General features: G+C 38.3%; 3 protein-coding genes across 6 annotated transcripts in view; 2 read left to right on the top strand and 1 right to left on the bottom strand.

Moving 5' to 3' along the window:
* The first annotated feature begins 121 nt into the window (after nucleotides 1-121).
* LOC311087466 (GTPase IMAP family member 7) lies at nucleotides 122-5,649 on the top strand. Of its 2 annotated transcripts, none has more exons than XM_084120790.1 (3): nucleotides 122-580; nucleotides 1,578-2,078; nucleotides 2,551-5,649. In XM_084120790.1, exons 1-3 carry the CDS (start codon nucleotides 550-552, stop codon nucleotides 2,958-2,960), a joined length of 942 nt encoding a protein of 313 aa, XP_083976916.1. In that variant the 5' UTR covers nucleotides 122-549; the 3' UTR covers nucleotides 2,961-5,649. The 2 variants fall into 2 exon arrangements, with proteins under 2 accessions (XP_083976916.1, XP_083976917.1); XM_084120791.1 differs by having other exon boundaries at nucleotides 543-580; nucleotides 1,476-2,078.
* A 181-nt stretch (nucleotides 5,650-5,830) lies between these two features.
* kdelr3 (KDEL endoplasmic reticulum protein retention receptor 3) overlaps nucleotides 5,831-17,520 on the bottom strand; it is a 51,048-nt gene continuing 39,358 nt past the window's right edge. For 2 of the 3 annotated variants that reach the window (XM_084120810.1, XM_084120808.1), the window contains exons 2-6: nucleotides 11,194-11,337; nucleotides 10,758-10,858; nucleotides 9,143-9,301; nucleotides 7,412-7,664; nucleotides 5,831-6,444 (exon numbers count right to left, since the gene is read on the bottom strand). In XM_084120810.1, the coding sequence (XP_083976936.1) occupies nucleotides 6,401-6,444; nucleotides 7,412-7,664; nucleotides 9,143-9,301; nucleotides 10,758-10,858; nucleotides 11,194-11,284 (648 nt within the window). In that variant the 5' untranslated portion in view covers nucleotides 11,285-11,337 and the 3' untranslated portion in view covers nucleotides 5,831-6,400. Of the gene's footprint in view, nucleotides 6,445-7,411; nucleotides 7,665-9,142; nucleotides 9,302-10,757; nucleotides 10,859-11,193; nucleotides 11,338-11,472; nucleotides 11,615-17,520 lie in introns of those variants that run through there. The other variant, XM_084120809.1, reaches the window with a different exon arrangement.
* The window catches only part of kcnj4 (potassium inwardly rectifying channel subfamily J member 4), a 12,573-nt gene continuing 12,345 nt past the window's right edge, over nucleotides 17,293-17,520 (top strand). Inside the window, exon 1 of the mRNA XM_084120615.1 lies at nucleotides 17,293-17,520. This exon is cut by the window's right edge and continues 81 nt beyond it. The gene's annotated coding sequence lies outside the window, so the exon portion shown is untranslated.

Below are 17,520 nucleotides of genomic sequence, written 5' to 3'. Positions count from 1 at the left end.
TAGAGCTTGTTTAAAAAAAAAAAACGAGTGCTGCATTGTTTTCCATAAAGTTGTTTTATTTAATATCAGAACAAGTTAGAAACTAAATGCGCTTGAATGATTACTGTACAAACTTAAAAATAAAAAAAAATAAAAATAAAAAAAGCAAACACAAACTACTAACAGTATACTCTAAACAATACTGGGTTGGTTTAACCCAACTTTGGGTCAAATATGGACAAACCCTGCTGTTGGGTTACATTTTTAAATACAAATTTTGACCCACAAATATTAAAATATTTGACCCAAAATTGGGTTAAACGACCAAGCATTTTTTTTAGTGTATATAATAAATGCATAACAGCAGAGATGAGCTCAAATGTGATGATTCTGAAGTTAGAAAATATGACTGAGATTTGATTTATATACGACTAGCCAGATGATTCAGATCGCCTGCCGGCGCGCGCTTTGGACGGTTTGAGGTACAGTATTGTGATGTTTGATGTATTTTTCTGAGGTGCTGGTAAGTGTTTGTCTCTTTAAGTACAGTCTCTGTCGTCTGTGGGAAATATGGCGGAATCAGGCGAATCTGCAGCTGCTGGTGAGTGGAAATAAACCCAGAATTACTCAGTGATATGATGCAGAATGACCGCGAGTGTCTGATGGATCGCGTGTGTTTCACTGAACTCATATTAGATTCATGTCAGTTAAAGGGACACGTTATTTGAGTTAAAGTCATTTTAATGTCGTACAGCATTGCTTAATAATCGTAATTGTCATTGAGAACTCTAATCTCTAAAAGATCCAGCCTATTTATGTGGAAATCGTGTGAAAATCCTTGTGACAGAAATGACATTAGGAATCCTGAAATTTATTGCAGTCCTGTTCATTTAACTTATTAACTTATTTTATTATTTATTTATTTATTTAAAATCATGTTTTATTTAATCACGTGTATTTATTTAAACCATGTTCTATTTATTTTAATCAAATGTATGAATGTACTATAATTTAAATAATTTATAGTCATTCAAGTTTTAAATCAAACGTATTTACGAATCATGTTTCATTTATTTTAATCAAATATATTTATGTATTTACACACAATTTTGTTTATTTGAATCATTTTTAATCAAATGTATCACAATAACTTTTTAAATCAAAGTAGGCTATTTATTTTAACACATTTAAGCCCATGCAGCCGCACATTCAAATATAAAAAAAAAACAAAAACAAAAAAACATGGGAAATTAAATGCAGAAAATTTAACACTATTAACATGACTATATGCATGAAACCATTCAGAAACAATTGGGCACAAATGGGTTAGTCACAGTTTATTTATTTTACTCAAATATCGTTATGTTTTTACACACAATTTTGTTTATTTGAATCATATTTAATCAGATGAATTTATTTATTATTTATTTAAAACATTTTAAGTGTTTTTATTATATTAATCAGATTTATTTCTGTTATTTTATTTTATTTTACAGTTTTTACACTGTTTTCTCCTACCTTTTCCCCGGACCCCACACTTGCTTATAATATCACATAGCGGTGATCATGAAGGTTATTGTCGTGTGTGTTGACCTCAGCCGGTTCCTCTGAGCTGCGGATGGTTCTGTTGGGTCGGACGGGTTCAGGCAGAAGTTCGGCTGGAAACACCATCCTGGGCAGATCCGCGTTCTGGACTGACGCCTCGCCCGTGTCCGTGACGCGCCACTGCCAGCGCGCGGGGGGCGTGTCGGATGGGCGGAGCCTGCGTGTGATTGACACCCCGGGGTTCTTCCACACCTGCATGAGCCCTGATGAGGTCCGAGTGGAGCTGGGCCGGTGTGTGGAGCTGTCGACGCCCGGACCGCACGTGTTCCTGCTGCTGCTGCGCGCCGGACGGGTGACGCGCGAGTGCCGCGCCGCTCTCGACTGGATCCGCGCCGCGTTCGGGCCGCAGGCGCTCCGGTTCACCGTGGTTCTGATCACGTGGGGTGACGCGCTCGGGTCGAAACCCGCTGAGGACTTCCTGAAGGAGAGCACGGAATTATGGGAGTTTGTGTGCGAGTGTGCGGGCGGCTTCCACGTGTTTGATAACACTAAAGGTATTCCACCACATAAATAACTGATGACACAAACTAATTAGTTAATTACTAATAATTAATTATACAATTACTTAGTTAGCCTACTATAATTATATTACATTACTCACGTAAAGCATTATACTATAGCAGATATCAACTGCTTGATTGTTAATATTGTTGCAAAATGTAACTGGTCCAGCTCTTTATATAGGCCTACAGTTGAATATGTATTGCGCAGCTCTCTATATAAAGTTGGATAAGTATCTCACAGCTAGCTCTGTATAAAAAGTTGGCCATATATAAGTATTGCCCAGTCTGCATAGATACTGTAGGCTTCACTGATACTATACAGCAAATCCCAACTATTTGATTGTTTACATTGTCACAAAATGTAACTAACTATATTATCCTTCAGCATGAAAATATTAACATCATGATTTTCTGTGAAGCTGCTTTGAAACAATGTGTTGTGAAAAGTGCTATATAACTAAAGGTCAGGAGGAGAGGTCGCAGGTCACGGAGCTGCTGCAGAAGATGGATGTGTTGGTTCAGCGTAACGCAGGAGATCATTACACCGGAGACATGCTTCAGCAGGCCGAGAGCGCCGTACGACACGCGCAGCAGAGGATTCTAGGAGAGGAACCAGAGGAGGAGGAGCAGAGGAAGAGTGCAGAGTGTGTGTTCTGGTACGAGCTGCTCAGCGCTGTGGGTCGTGGAGCGGTGGAGGCGTCCGGAGTGATGGAGAAAGGGAAGGGCAAAGGGAAGAAGGTCAAAGTTATTCAGAGGGCGGCAGCCATCGCCTCCACACCGCTGTCAATCACAACCGCTGCTAAAGTGATGGGCGGAGCCGTGAGAGAGGGGACTAAAGTACTGATCAAGCACAAGAACACACTCCTGCACTAACACACACACACACTATATATTTATTTTTTTGATTTGGGGTGAAATGAGCTGAAAGTTTCTTCATCATTACATTACAGTTTTTTTCAACTGCTTACACACAAAATCCTCACTTAAACCTTACCTAAAAACCTGACACTCAAACACCAGAACCACACACCAAATCTGCAAAACCATACACTAATTATTGACCTTCGACTTAGTTTTCAATTGCATAAAACACTTTTTGCAAACCAAAACACACACTTCTCTATGTAACACACAAAAATCTAACACTTTTTTCAAACCAAAACACACACTTCTCTATGTAACACACAAATATCTAACAGGCAGTATCTTGATTTCCTTTTTCAAACACAAGCTATTATATGTATCCGTTTGGCATTTTTTTGTAACCTGTTTTTTTGGGACCCTAATGGTGTCTAGTTAAGAATATTTGATGTTGCAGAGGTTAACTAATGTCACATGGGGTTCATTTGGTGGCAATCTTGAAGTGATGTCAGAGCTAGGGGCGAAAACGTCTTGCGTTGAGATGCTGTGGGAACACTATACCCATGACGCCATAGTAACAAGTGCCTGTCCGTGTGAAATCTCTGCACACACTAAGACGAAAGCACCTGCACCCCTGGAGTGGAGCCGAGGTCAAGGTCATAAACCTCACTAATGTGTGCGGCGAGGCAAAATCCCGCCACATCACAAACATATTGGAGGGATATTTAGAAGCAGCCATACTCCTAGTCTCTTGGTCTGACGCCTCACAGTGCCACGAAGGAAACGTTATTAGAGGGTATCTCCCCAAGGACACACCACTTAAAGGGACGTGGTAAGCAGCTAAGGCCGCCATTTACACCTTTAGTGTGGAGGGGGATAGACCTGCGGAGAAACACTCCTGCAGGAACTCCAGCACTGCACCCACTGGGCAGAGAACTGGGTCTGGCCGGTGCTCTCTGCACCAGGAAGTGAAAAATATATCCACTTCAAGGCGTAGAGTTTCCTCGTGGAGGGAGCTCTGAAGTGGAGGATGGTCTCAACAACCTCAGTTGAGAGACCTTAACTTATGAGCTGGGCCCCCTCAGAGGCCAAGCCCAAAGTTTCCACAATTCTGGGCGGGGGTGAAGGATCAACCTGCTCGCCTGAGAGAAAAGGTCCCCCCTGAGGACCCTCCCCCATCTCCAGAGGAGAGCCGTTGAGGAGAGACTCTAGGTCCGAGAACCGTACTCAGGCTGGCCAAAACGGGGCTATTAACAGAAGACAGACTCCGTCCCGGCGAACTCTCTCCGGAACTCCCAGGAGCACAGCGATCAGGGGTAAAGCGGAGGAGACCCCGAGGAGCTGGCTGACTGAGTGAGAACCACAGTGGACAGTGTGTCGTTTCTTAAGATGCTAACAGGTCTACTTCTGCTCGATCAAAGTTTTTCATAGGAGCTCCACCACCTCGGGATGGAGTCTCCATTCCCCGGGCCTCGGCCCCAGCCTCGACCGGATGTCTGCGCCCTGATTTAAAAACTTAGGGATGTAAATTGCCTTTAGAGAGAGTAAATTCCTTTTGGCCCATAGGAGGATCTGGTGAGCCAGTTTGCATAAGTGACGTGACCTCGTGACCCCTGATGGTTGTTGTAAGAGTTGTCCATGCGGACAAGCACATGATGGCCCCTCAGATCTGGGAGGAAGTGTTTGAGAGCTCAAAACATTGCCATCATTTTTAGACGATTTATGTGCCAAGAAAGTAGATGGTCCTGCCACAGACCTTGCACCGAGCAACCACTTATGATTGGGCGATCATGAGTGGTCGCTCGGTGAGAGGTCTATGGCAGGACCATCTACTTTCTTGACAGTTTCACAACCTGTGAAGGAAGCGTCTGTCGTTAGCATTACGCAACGAAAAGTAGCCCCCTTGAAGAAGGACCAAGAAGAACCAAGGCTTCTTCCACTTGACTAAAGCCCCCAGAACTGGGCCTTAGGGCGAGGAACCAAGGCTTCTTCCACATGACTAACATGACCTTGATCATCCGAAGCAGATTTCCCCTCGGAGAAAACCCCTTGGTTCTGAGCCACCACTGCAGGGGTCTCATGTACAGGAGGCCAAAAGTTAATACATTGGACGCAGCTGCCATGAGACCCAACAGTCTCTGAAACTGTTCAGTGAGTGACTGGCCTAGTTTAAAAAAACATGTTACAAAAAAATGGCAAACGGATACATGGGAACCTATTTCTCCTGCTAGACTATATCAAAATGCCACAGTAATTCATCAGAGCCTCACACTAACTCCTCGCATGTGCAAACACTCATTGCTTTACTGAACACCAACCAATCATGACTTTAGAATAGGCCTATAAATAGGCAAAAGGTCAAGTTATAGGTATTTCGGACGGTGCAATACTGTATTCACAACCACAAATGCTTACAGTAAAAATAAAAATAGTTTGGTTTATATCTTGCTTTCGTGTTTACCATTAATTTTTTAACATCTCTCTGCCAAATACTTTCAATCTTGCACAGAAATGTACATAGGAGCTCATGAAAGAAGAGCTTTAGGTTTTAAATAACTGTGTGTATATGATATATCCAAGGTGTTTGCAACGCAAGATAAACGTTTGCTTTTGAGATGTTTGTGATATTTTGAATGCAGTGCTTCATTTTGCAAGAGATGTGAGGCATTTTTCATTGTGTGTGCAATTCTTGGATTTGTGTCAAAGTTTTGAAAATGTGTGTCAGCAGTTGAAAAAAGCCCCGGTGATATTACTGCTTTAATGATAATGTCTGTTCAAACATCACGATTGTGATTGACTTTATGAACTGAAAATAAAGACCCATGACCCGCAGACTAACCCGAGTGTGTGTTTGTGCTCATTCACTCTCGTTAACACAAGCGTCTGCTCCGCAGAGAGAGAAACTCTTTATTGACATGCTTTATAAAACATACTTTATAAAAACAAGGACAGATAAACTGTCCATCTTCAAATAAGCTAATTAAAAAATCATTATGATATTGCCAGAAATCCGATAAAAGTCATTCTCCGACTGTAATGTGGTTTATACAAACATTCATGATCTTCGCTGGTATATTGGCACACAAATATCTCAATCAAACGTCCCTTAACAGAATGCAAGAGCATTGCATAGGTGGTGATAAACAACAAAATCATTTACCAAATTAATTACAGGAAAAAAACAAGACTATTAGAAATAGAATGAACAAGAAACAAAGCCAGGAACCTAAGAATGTGGAGTGTTACATACATACAGACACACACACACACACACACACACAGACTTTATTTATGAACAGAAACATTAAGGCATCGAATGTGAGACTCGTCCAGCAGATCTGATCACTGTAAGGCACGATTACACCGCAGACGCAAACAAACTACAGCGGCAGGTGGTGATGATGTCACTGGTGGGTGTGGCCTGGTGAAGGGGCGGGGCCTGATCCAATAACTCACACTGGCATTGGCAGTGTCATCTTTCCACTTCCTCTCAGCACTGCAGAGAGAGAGAGAGAGAGGGAGAGAGAGAGACAGATGAATATTAGAGTCCAGTAATAGTTTCGTGAAACTTTAAAAGGGATAGTTCACCCAAAAATGAAAATTAGCCCATCATTTACTCACCCTGAAGCCATCCTAGGTGTATCTGACATTCTTGTTTCAGACGAATACAAGCTATATAGTTATATAAAAAAAAGTTTCAAAGTCCATCAAAGTGCATCCATCCATGATAAAAGTGCTCCACACTGCTCCGGGGGTTAATAAAGACCTTCTGAAGTGAAGCGATGCGTTTGTGTAAGAGAAATATCCATATTTAAAACTTAATCGACTAAAATAACTTGCTTCCGACAGACAGCCGTACGGCGAAAGAATAACCCTTGACCTGGCGCACAACGTAATGATGAACGCGGATGCGCAGAGGATAGAGCACAACAAAACACAAGTCACAAATTAGAAGTCTAAAACATCAATTTTTAAAGAGAAAGTGGGAGGAGCTTGAGTTTGTTGCCCAGCCCTGTTTGTTTGAACCGTGAGCGGCGTCAAAGCTCATGCTACTCCTACATCCGACGTCATACATCATCAAGTGTTTCCCTTGTGGCATAAGTCGACTTGCGTACGGCCGTCTGCCAGAAGCTAGTTATTTTAGTGATTAAATATGAATATTTTTCTTACACAAACGCTTCACTTCACTTCAGAAGGCCTTTATCAACCCGCCAAAGCTGTGTAGAGCACTTTTATCATGAATATATGCACTTTGATGGACTTCAAAAAATATACAGCCATTCACTGCCATTATAAAGCTTGGAAGAGCCAGGGCATTTTTTAATATAACTCCGACTGTATTCATCTGAAAGAAGAATGTCAGATACATCTAGGATGGCTTGAGGGTGAGTAAATCATGGGCTAATTTACATTTTATTTGGTGAACTATCCCTTTAAACCGCAGGAGTGTGACGTCCGCTGACCTCTGGTGAAGTAGAGATAGAAGAAGTCGCAGTAAAAGATGGTCTGGACGACGCCGGACACCACGGCGATCTGGTCGAAGAACCCCTCCACATGATAGCGCCACACCCAGTTGGCGAGGTACAGCGAGCGGTACAGGCCCAGGAAGAATAGGTAGTGTGTGGTGATGGACTCCGCCTCGCCCGTCTTCGTGATCATGAACAGCTGAGGCAGGATCGCCACAGACTCCAGGTAGATGGAGAATGTCCACATGATCTACACACACACGCAGACACGTCAAAGTCAATGATATACACACACACACACACGTCCATGACGACAGTGGTCAAAGACAATCAGTGACGGATGGATGGATGGATAGATGATGGATGGATGGATGGATGGATAGATAATGGATGGATGGATAGATAGAATGGATAGACGGATGGATGGATGGATGGATAGATGGATGGATAGATAGATAGATAAACTATAAACCCTAATGCTCAAATTAATTAATTGGTTTGAGTAGGTTAAACTTAAATTAAGCAAATTAATTAAAGTAAATGAACTTTTATGAGTATTTAAAACATTCTTTTTCTTTTGAGTTCACAAAACTGACACATTTTAAGTAATCTGAATTATTTCATTGTTTTCAGTTTTAGGAACTAGTTTCTTTTAATTTAGACAAACTTAATGTAACTGAAACTGGGCCTGGATTTCTATTTCCCAGCATGCTTTACCATGACACTCGAAAGGGAGAGTAAATGCTAAAATTATAAGTGTTATATAATGTTTTTGTGCAAGATAAATGTTGAGTGGAATATTCAGTAGTGTTTTGCTATGCTAATTGAGAAGAGTTTCTGTTATGTTAGGTAACGAGTGGAGCATGAGCTTGGTTTGAGAACATATGCTAATGCTATCAAAACATTGTGTTACCAATTAGCAAGTTAGCATTTACTGAATTAGCTAGTTAAAGCTAGCCAAGTTTCCACTACTAAAAATATTTAAGTTGAGATTACATGATTATTTTAAGTTACACATGAGTTACTCAAAAACTTCAAATTAAGAGCAATTCAAATGTACGAGTACAAAATTAAAATCATTTTCTTTGCATTTCTTAACTTAAACATTTTGCTGTAACTGATTACCTCAATTTTTTTGAGTTTTGCCAACTTATTTGGGTTTACAGTGAAATGAAAAAGACAGATGTGTTTGATCTTAAAGCAGAACTCGGCAACTCTAGCGAACTCTAGTCACTTCTTCGCTGATTTTCCCTTTTGTTGTCGCATGTTTTCCCCACGAGCTCCCCCTACAGCTGTGGGGGGGGCGTATATTTCACAACACGGTCGTAAACTCACTTGCGGCGGCCTCCTCCCCCTCTCTACCGCTGCTCATGTGTGTTTGTTATGATCGGAGCAAGCCAACTGTATCGTGTGGAGCTATGTCTACCGAGGTGGGTAATCTGGTAATACATCATACATGCGTGTGTGTTTATGTCGAATTGCCGTAAAGCAATTCGTGTTTCGCGCTCGTTCTCGCTTCTCACGAGACTTCCAATTTCTATCTTGCCGGGACGGTAGTCCCCAAGTTGCAAGGTTGGTTTTCCGCCTGGGAACGCTGGGGGGAGCGGGGAAAGTCACCAATATCACCAGAACAGGTTGTTTAACCATCCAAATGATTTCTAGACAGTTTTATTAAGTTAAAAAAGTTACCAAGTTCAGCTTTAATATCTGAAGTGTTTGAACTCTGACCTCCAGTGGAGTGAAGGCGTAGTTCTCCAGGAAGGACAGACCGGCCACCGGCACCAGCAGGAACTCCACGCGGAACGAGTCGCTCTCAGAGTCGTACGAGTTCCTGAAGCGGGAGTAGATGAGGCTGACGGTGGCGTACGCCAAGACCAGATACACCACCTGAGAGAGAGAGAGAGAGAGAGAGAGACAGAGAGAGACAGAGAGAGACACACGTCTGGATGTGATTTACACTGGCTATTTTTACATCCAAACTTGGGTATTTACTTTTGTACAAAATTGAAATATCACATAAAACATTTGTGAATGAAGCAGCGTTTCCAAACTCATGGTTTTCTCACCACAAACTGATTGGGTCAATTTCCAGAAATTAGTCGGATTGTTTAAATTTTCATTCATCATATTTATGAAATAAATTTTTATTAAAAAAATTATATTAAATTTTTTTTTTACCAATTTAATTTATATCATCATTTATACTTATATATCATATGACTTAATATATCATAATTTATACTTTTATTATCATAATTATGACTTATTATATCATAATTTATACTTTTATTATCATAATTATGACTTTGTAGCTCATCATTAATACTTTTATTATCATAATTATGACTTTGTAGCTCATAATTAATACTTTTTATATCATAATTATGACTTTGTAGCTCATAATTAATACTTTTTATATATTGGTATCTCATTTTATACTTTTTATATAATAACTTTTATCTCAATTTATTATAATTATGACTGGATCCAATAATTTATACCTTTTTATATCATAATTATGACTTTTATCTCAATTTATACTTTTTATATCAATTATGACATTGTATCTCATAATGTATGCTTTTTATAGCATAATTATGACTATCTCATAATTTATACTTTTAATATAATTACTTTTTATCTCAATTTATACTTTTTATATCATAAGCATGACTTGGTATCTCATAATTTATACTTTTTATATAATGACTTATCTCAATTTATACTTTTATATCATAATTATGACAATATGATTATGTAAACTTTTTATATCATAATTATGACTTTGTATCTCATACTTTATCATTTTTATATCATAATTAAGATATAAAAAGTTTACATAATTATGATTTTGTATCTCATACTTTATAATTTTTATATAAGTACTTTTATCTCAATTTATCCATTTGATATAATTATGACAGTATATCATAATTTATCATTTTTATATTATAATTATGACTGTATCTCATAATTCATACTTTTGATATCATAATTATGACTATCTCATAATTTATACTTTTGATATCATAATTATGACTTAGTATCTCATAATTTATACTTTTCTATATCATAATTATGACTTAATATCTCATAATTTATACTTTTCTATATCATAATTATGACTTAATATATCATAATTTATAATTGTATTATGGTAATTATGATTATCTCATAATTTAAACATTTTTATATCATAACTATGATCTCATAATTGATCATTTTTATATCATAATTATGACTTAGTATATCATAATTTATATTTTTATTATAACTCATAATTTATACTTTTACTATAACTCATAATTTATACTTTTTATATCATGATTATGATTATGTTGACCTTCATGACGGTGTTGTAGATGGAGATGAAGGCAGTGAACAGGTCCAGATATCTGGTGGTGAAGACCAGCGCGAACAGCAGCTGAGACTTCCCAGAAATACCTGAAACACACAACAACACACTTTCAGAACACAACACAACACACACAAAGACAAAACAGGGTCTGGAGTTCCTGAAGAACCCCTGAACATCCTGATAGACACACTGCGATCTGCTGCCACGTAAACACAACACAAACCTTGCGTTGACAAACGCGTAACATCATTTACAACACTCGCGTTATGCGTCATGCGTGCGTTTTAATAGTTTCACTTTTCGCGTGCAAATCAATTTTAAACAAGATCCACTCCGGTTCTTCTCCACATTCACGTTCTTCTGTCACAATTAAATTATCTGATGTGCACAATTAAAGTTACATATTAATAATAACACTTACCTGCACATGATTTGGATCTCCATATCTTCAGGAACAGAATAATGATGGCGACCAGATGACAAAGATCTCCAGATAGTCGGAAGATATTCATCTTATCGCTGGATTTATGGAGTTTTGCAGCTGTTCTCAGACCAGATGTTCGTCCTGCACAAATAAAAATACAAACTCTTTTTCAATGTGCTGCTCAGCGCGCGCGCCTCATATCCACACGGTCTCCGGCTGTTAGTATATCAATCTCTAGTTAATATATCAGATATAATAGAGTCAGTGATGATTTACTGTAAGTCTCTGAGGTTCTGCGCTGGTCTGTGCGCTCGCGCCCCTGATCGGTGACGTGGCTGACCAGGATCCGGGTTTCCTCACCGCGCGCGTTCACGATCCGCGCGTCACACCGCCTGCGGCGTGCGCATTTAAAGAGGAAGCGCGTGAGTGAAGCTGTTTGCGCGCTCACACTCACTAAATTATTATTCAGATATTGAGATCTGCTGGAATTATTTTATTTTATGAAGAGTTCCCAGCATATGCATTTACGTGAAAAGGTAGCATAGATTTCACTGTGTCAAGTTTCAACATTTGAGCTTTGATAAATATAGCCATAATTATACAAAAAAATTGTGTTTTTGTGTGATTTACTAACCGCAGGTTCATTCCTCAATGTTAAGAGCCTGAACCAGTTCATTCTGACTTTAAAAATATATACATTATGTGTGTGTGTTTCTTTGATATCATGTTTTGGCTTATCAGTATTAAACCATATCAGATTTGTTCAGATATCTCTTGTTTGTTTGTGCAGATGCTCATTATTTTGAAGGTCATTGTAGGTTTATTTTAGCGTGTGATTCTGTGATTTCAGATGGAAAACACTGGAAGTTCAGCTGTGAAACAGACCACCACACAGATCTGATGCTTTGGCTACATTCAAATCACAGTCTATAAATCTCTCTCTCTCTCTCTCTCTCTCTCTCTCTCTCTCTCTCTCTCTGAGATTGTATATTTGCATGGACAAGCATTTGCAGTTCACCTGCATGCAATGTGTTAATGCAAACTATGTAATTTAAAGTAAAATAACATAGCTCAGTCTGAGTATGCAAAATAGCAATAGTGCAAAATAAAGTACAATTCAGTAAAAGAGCAGGAGAAGGCTATACTATGTTGCAATAAACAACTTTAATAAATAGAGCAATGCATTATCAAAATAAAGAATGAAAAGTGGAATGGAAAAATAAAGTGAAGTGTGTCTATACCAGTGTTTTCCTCTAGAGGACAGTACAGCTCCCTCAAACACTGATGACAGACACATAATACACTCACAACACACATTGGACATGATAATCCTCAAACACACAGACAGAAGACAATCACATAAACTTCAGATCCTAAATCATTTATTCATATATGGCTCATGCAAGAACCTAAAAGATTTTAAAAGATTCAGGCTACTTTGTTTCAGCACAGATAACAAACATAGGCTATGTTCTTCTAAGAACGTTTTGCTAACGTGAGGCTATACAGTCTAAACGTTATTTCTGAGTGAACATTCACGTTTTTAAATGTTTAAACATGTTTAAAAACATTATTGTTTAAGGAAACATTCATTTTATCAGTCTGCAAACATTAGCCTATTACGTTACGTTATGGAATGTTCAAGAACGTTCTAAATGTTGTAATGTTTTAAAATGGTAGACGAATGTGAAAAAAACGTTCCATGAACCAATGTAGCCAATAATTAACGTATTTGTGCACGTTTTAAGAACATTATGAAGAAACGGATAACTTGAACGAACGTTCTATTAACGTTTCTGGAAGAACGTTTGATCATGACTTTGAGAGAACCTTCTCAGAACATTTACAAAATTTTGAGAACGTTCCCTGTTAGATAAAAAAAAAAAAAAAAATGTTGCATATTACTGTTAACAAATAGACCTAGGTAGCGTAGTTAGAATGTACCCATTTATAGGCTATATGTATATATATATATATTATTATTTTTTTTTATTTTTTTTTACCAGATAACTAATAGGCCTATACTTAAGTAAAATATATCTGATTTGTACGGGTTGTATTTAACACCCTCCTGCATAATGTTTTAGAGTGTGAATGAGCTGGCCGTTATTTCATATTTAGCGCCTCATAAACGGCCATTGATGTTCGTCTGTTCTCCTGGTGTCTGAATGAGAGACGCGGCGCGTTTGAACGGTTGGACTGAGAGTCGCGTGTGAACTCAGTGTGACAGACAGAGGAGCAGTCAACCATTCGGGATCAAATTAGGAAGTTAGCAAAGGTTCTTTCTTACATAACACGGTCGGCAGTAGTGTGTGCAAAACGGCAGAAAACGAGAGAGTTTCCACACGACTGCGTGAACGGCCACAACACACAGGACAAGCTACTTTACCAGTGAAAACAGAGAAAGAGAGAAAGAGAGAGAGAGAAGAACAGCAGTGTGTTCTTGTTCAAGAGCGGAAAACCTGGAGAGAGACACTGTGTTGTGTCGATCAGAGGTCGTGGGAATTTATCAGGACGCCCAGAGGCGATACAGACTATTAATACACACATACACACACACACACACACACACACACACTGTTCTGATGTGCTGTGTCACTGTCTCACTCTCACAGTAATAACTGAGACATGTTTGAGAAGCAGATGTTATATCTGAGGATTGTCTTCATCTTCATAGAAACAAGTGGAACTAAATTCCAGCTAACAGGGAAAAGTTCTTCCAGGAACGTTATTAGAACGTTCGTTCAAATGTATCTATTGTCTTATTATCACAAAAACATTCTAAAATGGAACATTTCCTTAATGTCTTCTCTAACATTTGCAATAACTTTTTACATGTGCAATAAATGTTTTGGGACGTTTTGAACGTTCAGAGAACATTTACAGTAGAAATAAATTAATGGGAACGTTAGCAAAACGTTCTTGAATATTTTTGTTCACAGGGATTTAGGATGATTGACAGGTGTAAAAATGTGTCAGGTCTTTCGCTTCATCTAAAGTTCTCTCTCTTATATGAGGGTGAAAGTGCTTTAATGTTCTTCCTGACCTCTGTGTCCTTCACCCTGTAACCTCATGCTACCACCATCGACCCTGTGTGTGTGTGTGTGTGTGTGTGTGTGTGTGTGTGTTGGGTCATGTCCTGTTTGAGTAAGAGAGGATCACCTGTCTGTCTGAGCATCTCTCTCTCTCTCAGAGGCGGCATGTTTATATATCCAATGAAAACAACTGAATAATTCTAGATTCACTAAACTTTTAGTTTCGTAACTACCAATATGAAACCATATCTTATTTTAATTCCTTGTTATATTTTCGGAAGCACCAACACAATCTCATGGAAAGTTTAACTATTTGACGTTTTGTCCAGTTGGTGACTAATTTGTATCAATTCGATCTCGATTTTTTTATGATCTGCTTATAGTTATGTTTGGGGGTGGACCTTCAAAAACTGAATTCAGCAAATTGGCGTGACCAGTTTGAATCTGTTGCGGAATCTGCAAGGGGGTGAAAACTTTTGCATGTATTACAAGTAACTTGAGTTATGTAATCAGATTACTTTTTTAAGTAACTAGTGAAGTGACGCATTTCTTTTAAATTTACAACAAAATTTAATTTAAAACTCTAGAGTTACTTTATAAATAAGTAACGCAAGTTATGTTTTCCCATTTATTGACAGACAGCTCTCCTGTCCCCATGTTGAGAGAAATCATTAGTGTGTGTGAACATGATGGTTATTGTAGTTCTAGACTAAATGTGAGCGTGCATTTACTTATCTGACTTGCACAAAAACAGATTTAGTATTCCTCAAAATTAATAAAATCAGTCAAATGCAAAATCAGAATACGCAGGCCTGCAATAACTAAATATGTTAAATAAAACATACGTTTATGCATTTAATCTCACTTTATTGATCAATGTAATTGTTGCTGATCAATGTAATTGATGATGTCAATGATTCATTTAAACTATAAGCAAAAATGACTATAGATTTTTTGCTTTTAGTAAGTGTTAAACTTGCAATGCATTTTTTTTTTTTTTACTTTTTAATGCACTTTTCCCTCTGGTGCTCTTTCGTCATTTTTGACAGAACATTTTTATTTTACATTTTTTCTTCTTTGGAATGGTACGAAACTTGGTAAAGGGTTTGGCACTTGCTATGTGACCACAAAAATAAATCATGGACATGATAACAGGTTAAATGGTCCTGAAAACAATAGTCAGACTTGTGCTCCTCACGGTCAGAAATGAGCGCACTGGAAATGAATGGGAGACAAATTTTATCTAGTTGGAAGCGTTTGGTACTGCAGCCAAACAAACTCTTACTAAGCTCCTTTTTTGAAATATCAGGCTCAAATTTTGAATACAACTTGTTTAGATTTATGGTTTTGATTATCTCACAGTTTGAGAGTAAAACATATTTTTTGAAAATATTTCATATATAAAAATTGAAAATAGTATTTTTGCACAATTTTCATAACAATAAATGTAAAATTCTGTAACTTTTCACTTTTTAAAACTTTTTTCACTTCAGCAATCTGAATCAAGTGTCGTCTTTGAAAAGAGATCAAACTTCAGTCTGTGCTCTAAAGCATTCAAGATTTACGACAGTTTAGGTTGGAAATGTAATTTTCAGTTTGGAAGTTGGAAATGTAATTTTCAGGTCTATGCTCAGAAAGTGAATAATTATAATTATAAATACAGCGTGAATATAATTTAGTACCATAAAATACCATAAAAATACTATATATATATATATATATGTACACATTATCAGACTAAAATATAGTACATTCATTTCATTGAAATAAAAAATATTAGGTCATTTTTGACCGACATTCGAAGAGCACCAGAGGGTTAAAAAGTAAAGTAATGCAATTAGTTACTTTTTAAAGGAGTAATACAATACTGCAAAGCATTATTTTTCCCAACACTGCACTGCACTGCATATATACATAAGTGGCTTTGAGCACTGATTCCACAAGAGCACATTTTGGTTTGTCTTGTTGTTAAATATGTCCTCATTCCTGCTGTCCTAGCAGGATCCTCTCGCCTCAGCTCATCTCTCTGTGTGTTTTCTCCCACACACACTCCTACTGTCACTCCACGGCTGTCATATGTTCAGATTTACCCACCTCCTCATTCAGGCCTCCATCGCCGAAACAACAACATCTCCATAGAAACCATGCTCTAGAATCTCTCAAAACCAAATAATCAGGACAGAAACACAAGATCAGAGGCCAGGAAAGCAACGTTCACGCTGTTTCTAAGACGCAAGTTGAGGTGAAGCAGTTCATTTTTGTGTTTGTAAACAGTTTGTTTTCATCAGATTCACTGGAATTTCTCATTTCTTTTCAGTTTCTAGGGTCTAACTCTTAAAAATGAGGGTTCTTTATGGGTTCCATGAAGAACCTTTAACATCATGGAATCTTTCCGTTCCACAAAAGGTTCTTTAGACGATTACAATTTTATTCACACTTGGTTCTTTTAAGAATTGTTCACTGAAAGGTTAATTGGGGAACCAAAAATGTATCTTCTAGGGCATCGCTGTGAAAACTCCATTTTGGAACCTTTGTTTATATTTGAATAATATAAAGAAACATTTGTGGAATGGAAAGATTCCATGGATGTTAAAGATTCTTAATGGAATCAACTATGTCAATAAAGAAGCTTTATTTTTAAGAGATGGTATCTCTATGAAAACCCCCTTATTTTTTAAAAGCGTGTGGGTAGGTTGGATTATGAAAGAACCCCAGTTTTGGTCATATTCTTTCTGAATCTGTGCGAGAGAACATTTTGGTTCGGATGGTAAAACACTTTGACAAGAGAAGACAGCGAGAAACATCCTCCAAGAATAAAATCTGTGAAGATGAAGAAGATGAAAATGATAAAAATGTGCATCTATCCCACAGACAGAAGCAAAATCCTGAACAAGTCAATCGGCTGTCCCCCATTTCATTCCCTCAACCATCATGTCTGGACTAATTTGGACTGAATTTCACTTGACATCAATCTGAAGTGAGCATAATCGCAGTGACAGGTTCTCGCATCTCTCTCCTCCCAGTCCTCCTCCCCCGTTATCCGCCGGTCGGTCACCCACATGCGCGCGAGACCGCGAGGATGAGGAGGAGAGCGCGCGCGCGCTCGGAGATTACCGCGTGAGTCAAGTCAAAGAAGAGAGACCGGAGGGATTAACCTGCGAAAACTACAAGAAAAAAATGAATTACAAAACACGGCGCTGATAACATCGTGTTAAAGATGGGTGTTTTCGGAGAATAATAATAATAAAAAAACGGGGGACGAGAGAACGGAGCGCGTGCTTAATTACCG

The sequence above is a fragment of the Abramis brama genome (genome assembly GCF_963993115.1).
Source record: "Abramis brama genome assembly, chromosome: 1".
Taxonomy (NCBI): Eukaryota; Metazoa; Chordata; class Actinopteri; order Cypriniformes; family Leuciscidae; genus Abramis; species Abramis brama.
This window is presented reverse-complemented; position numbering and strand designations above follow the sequence as displayed.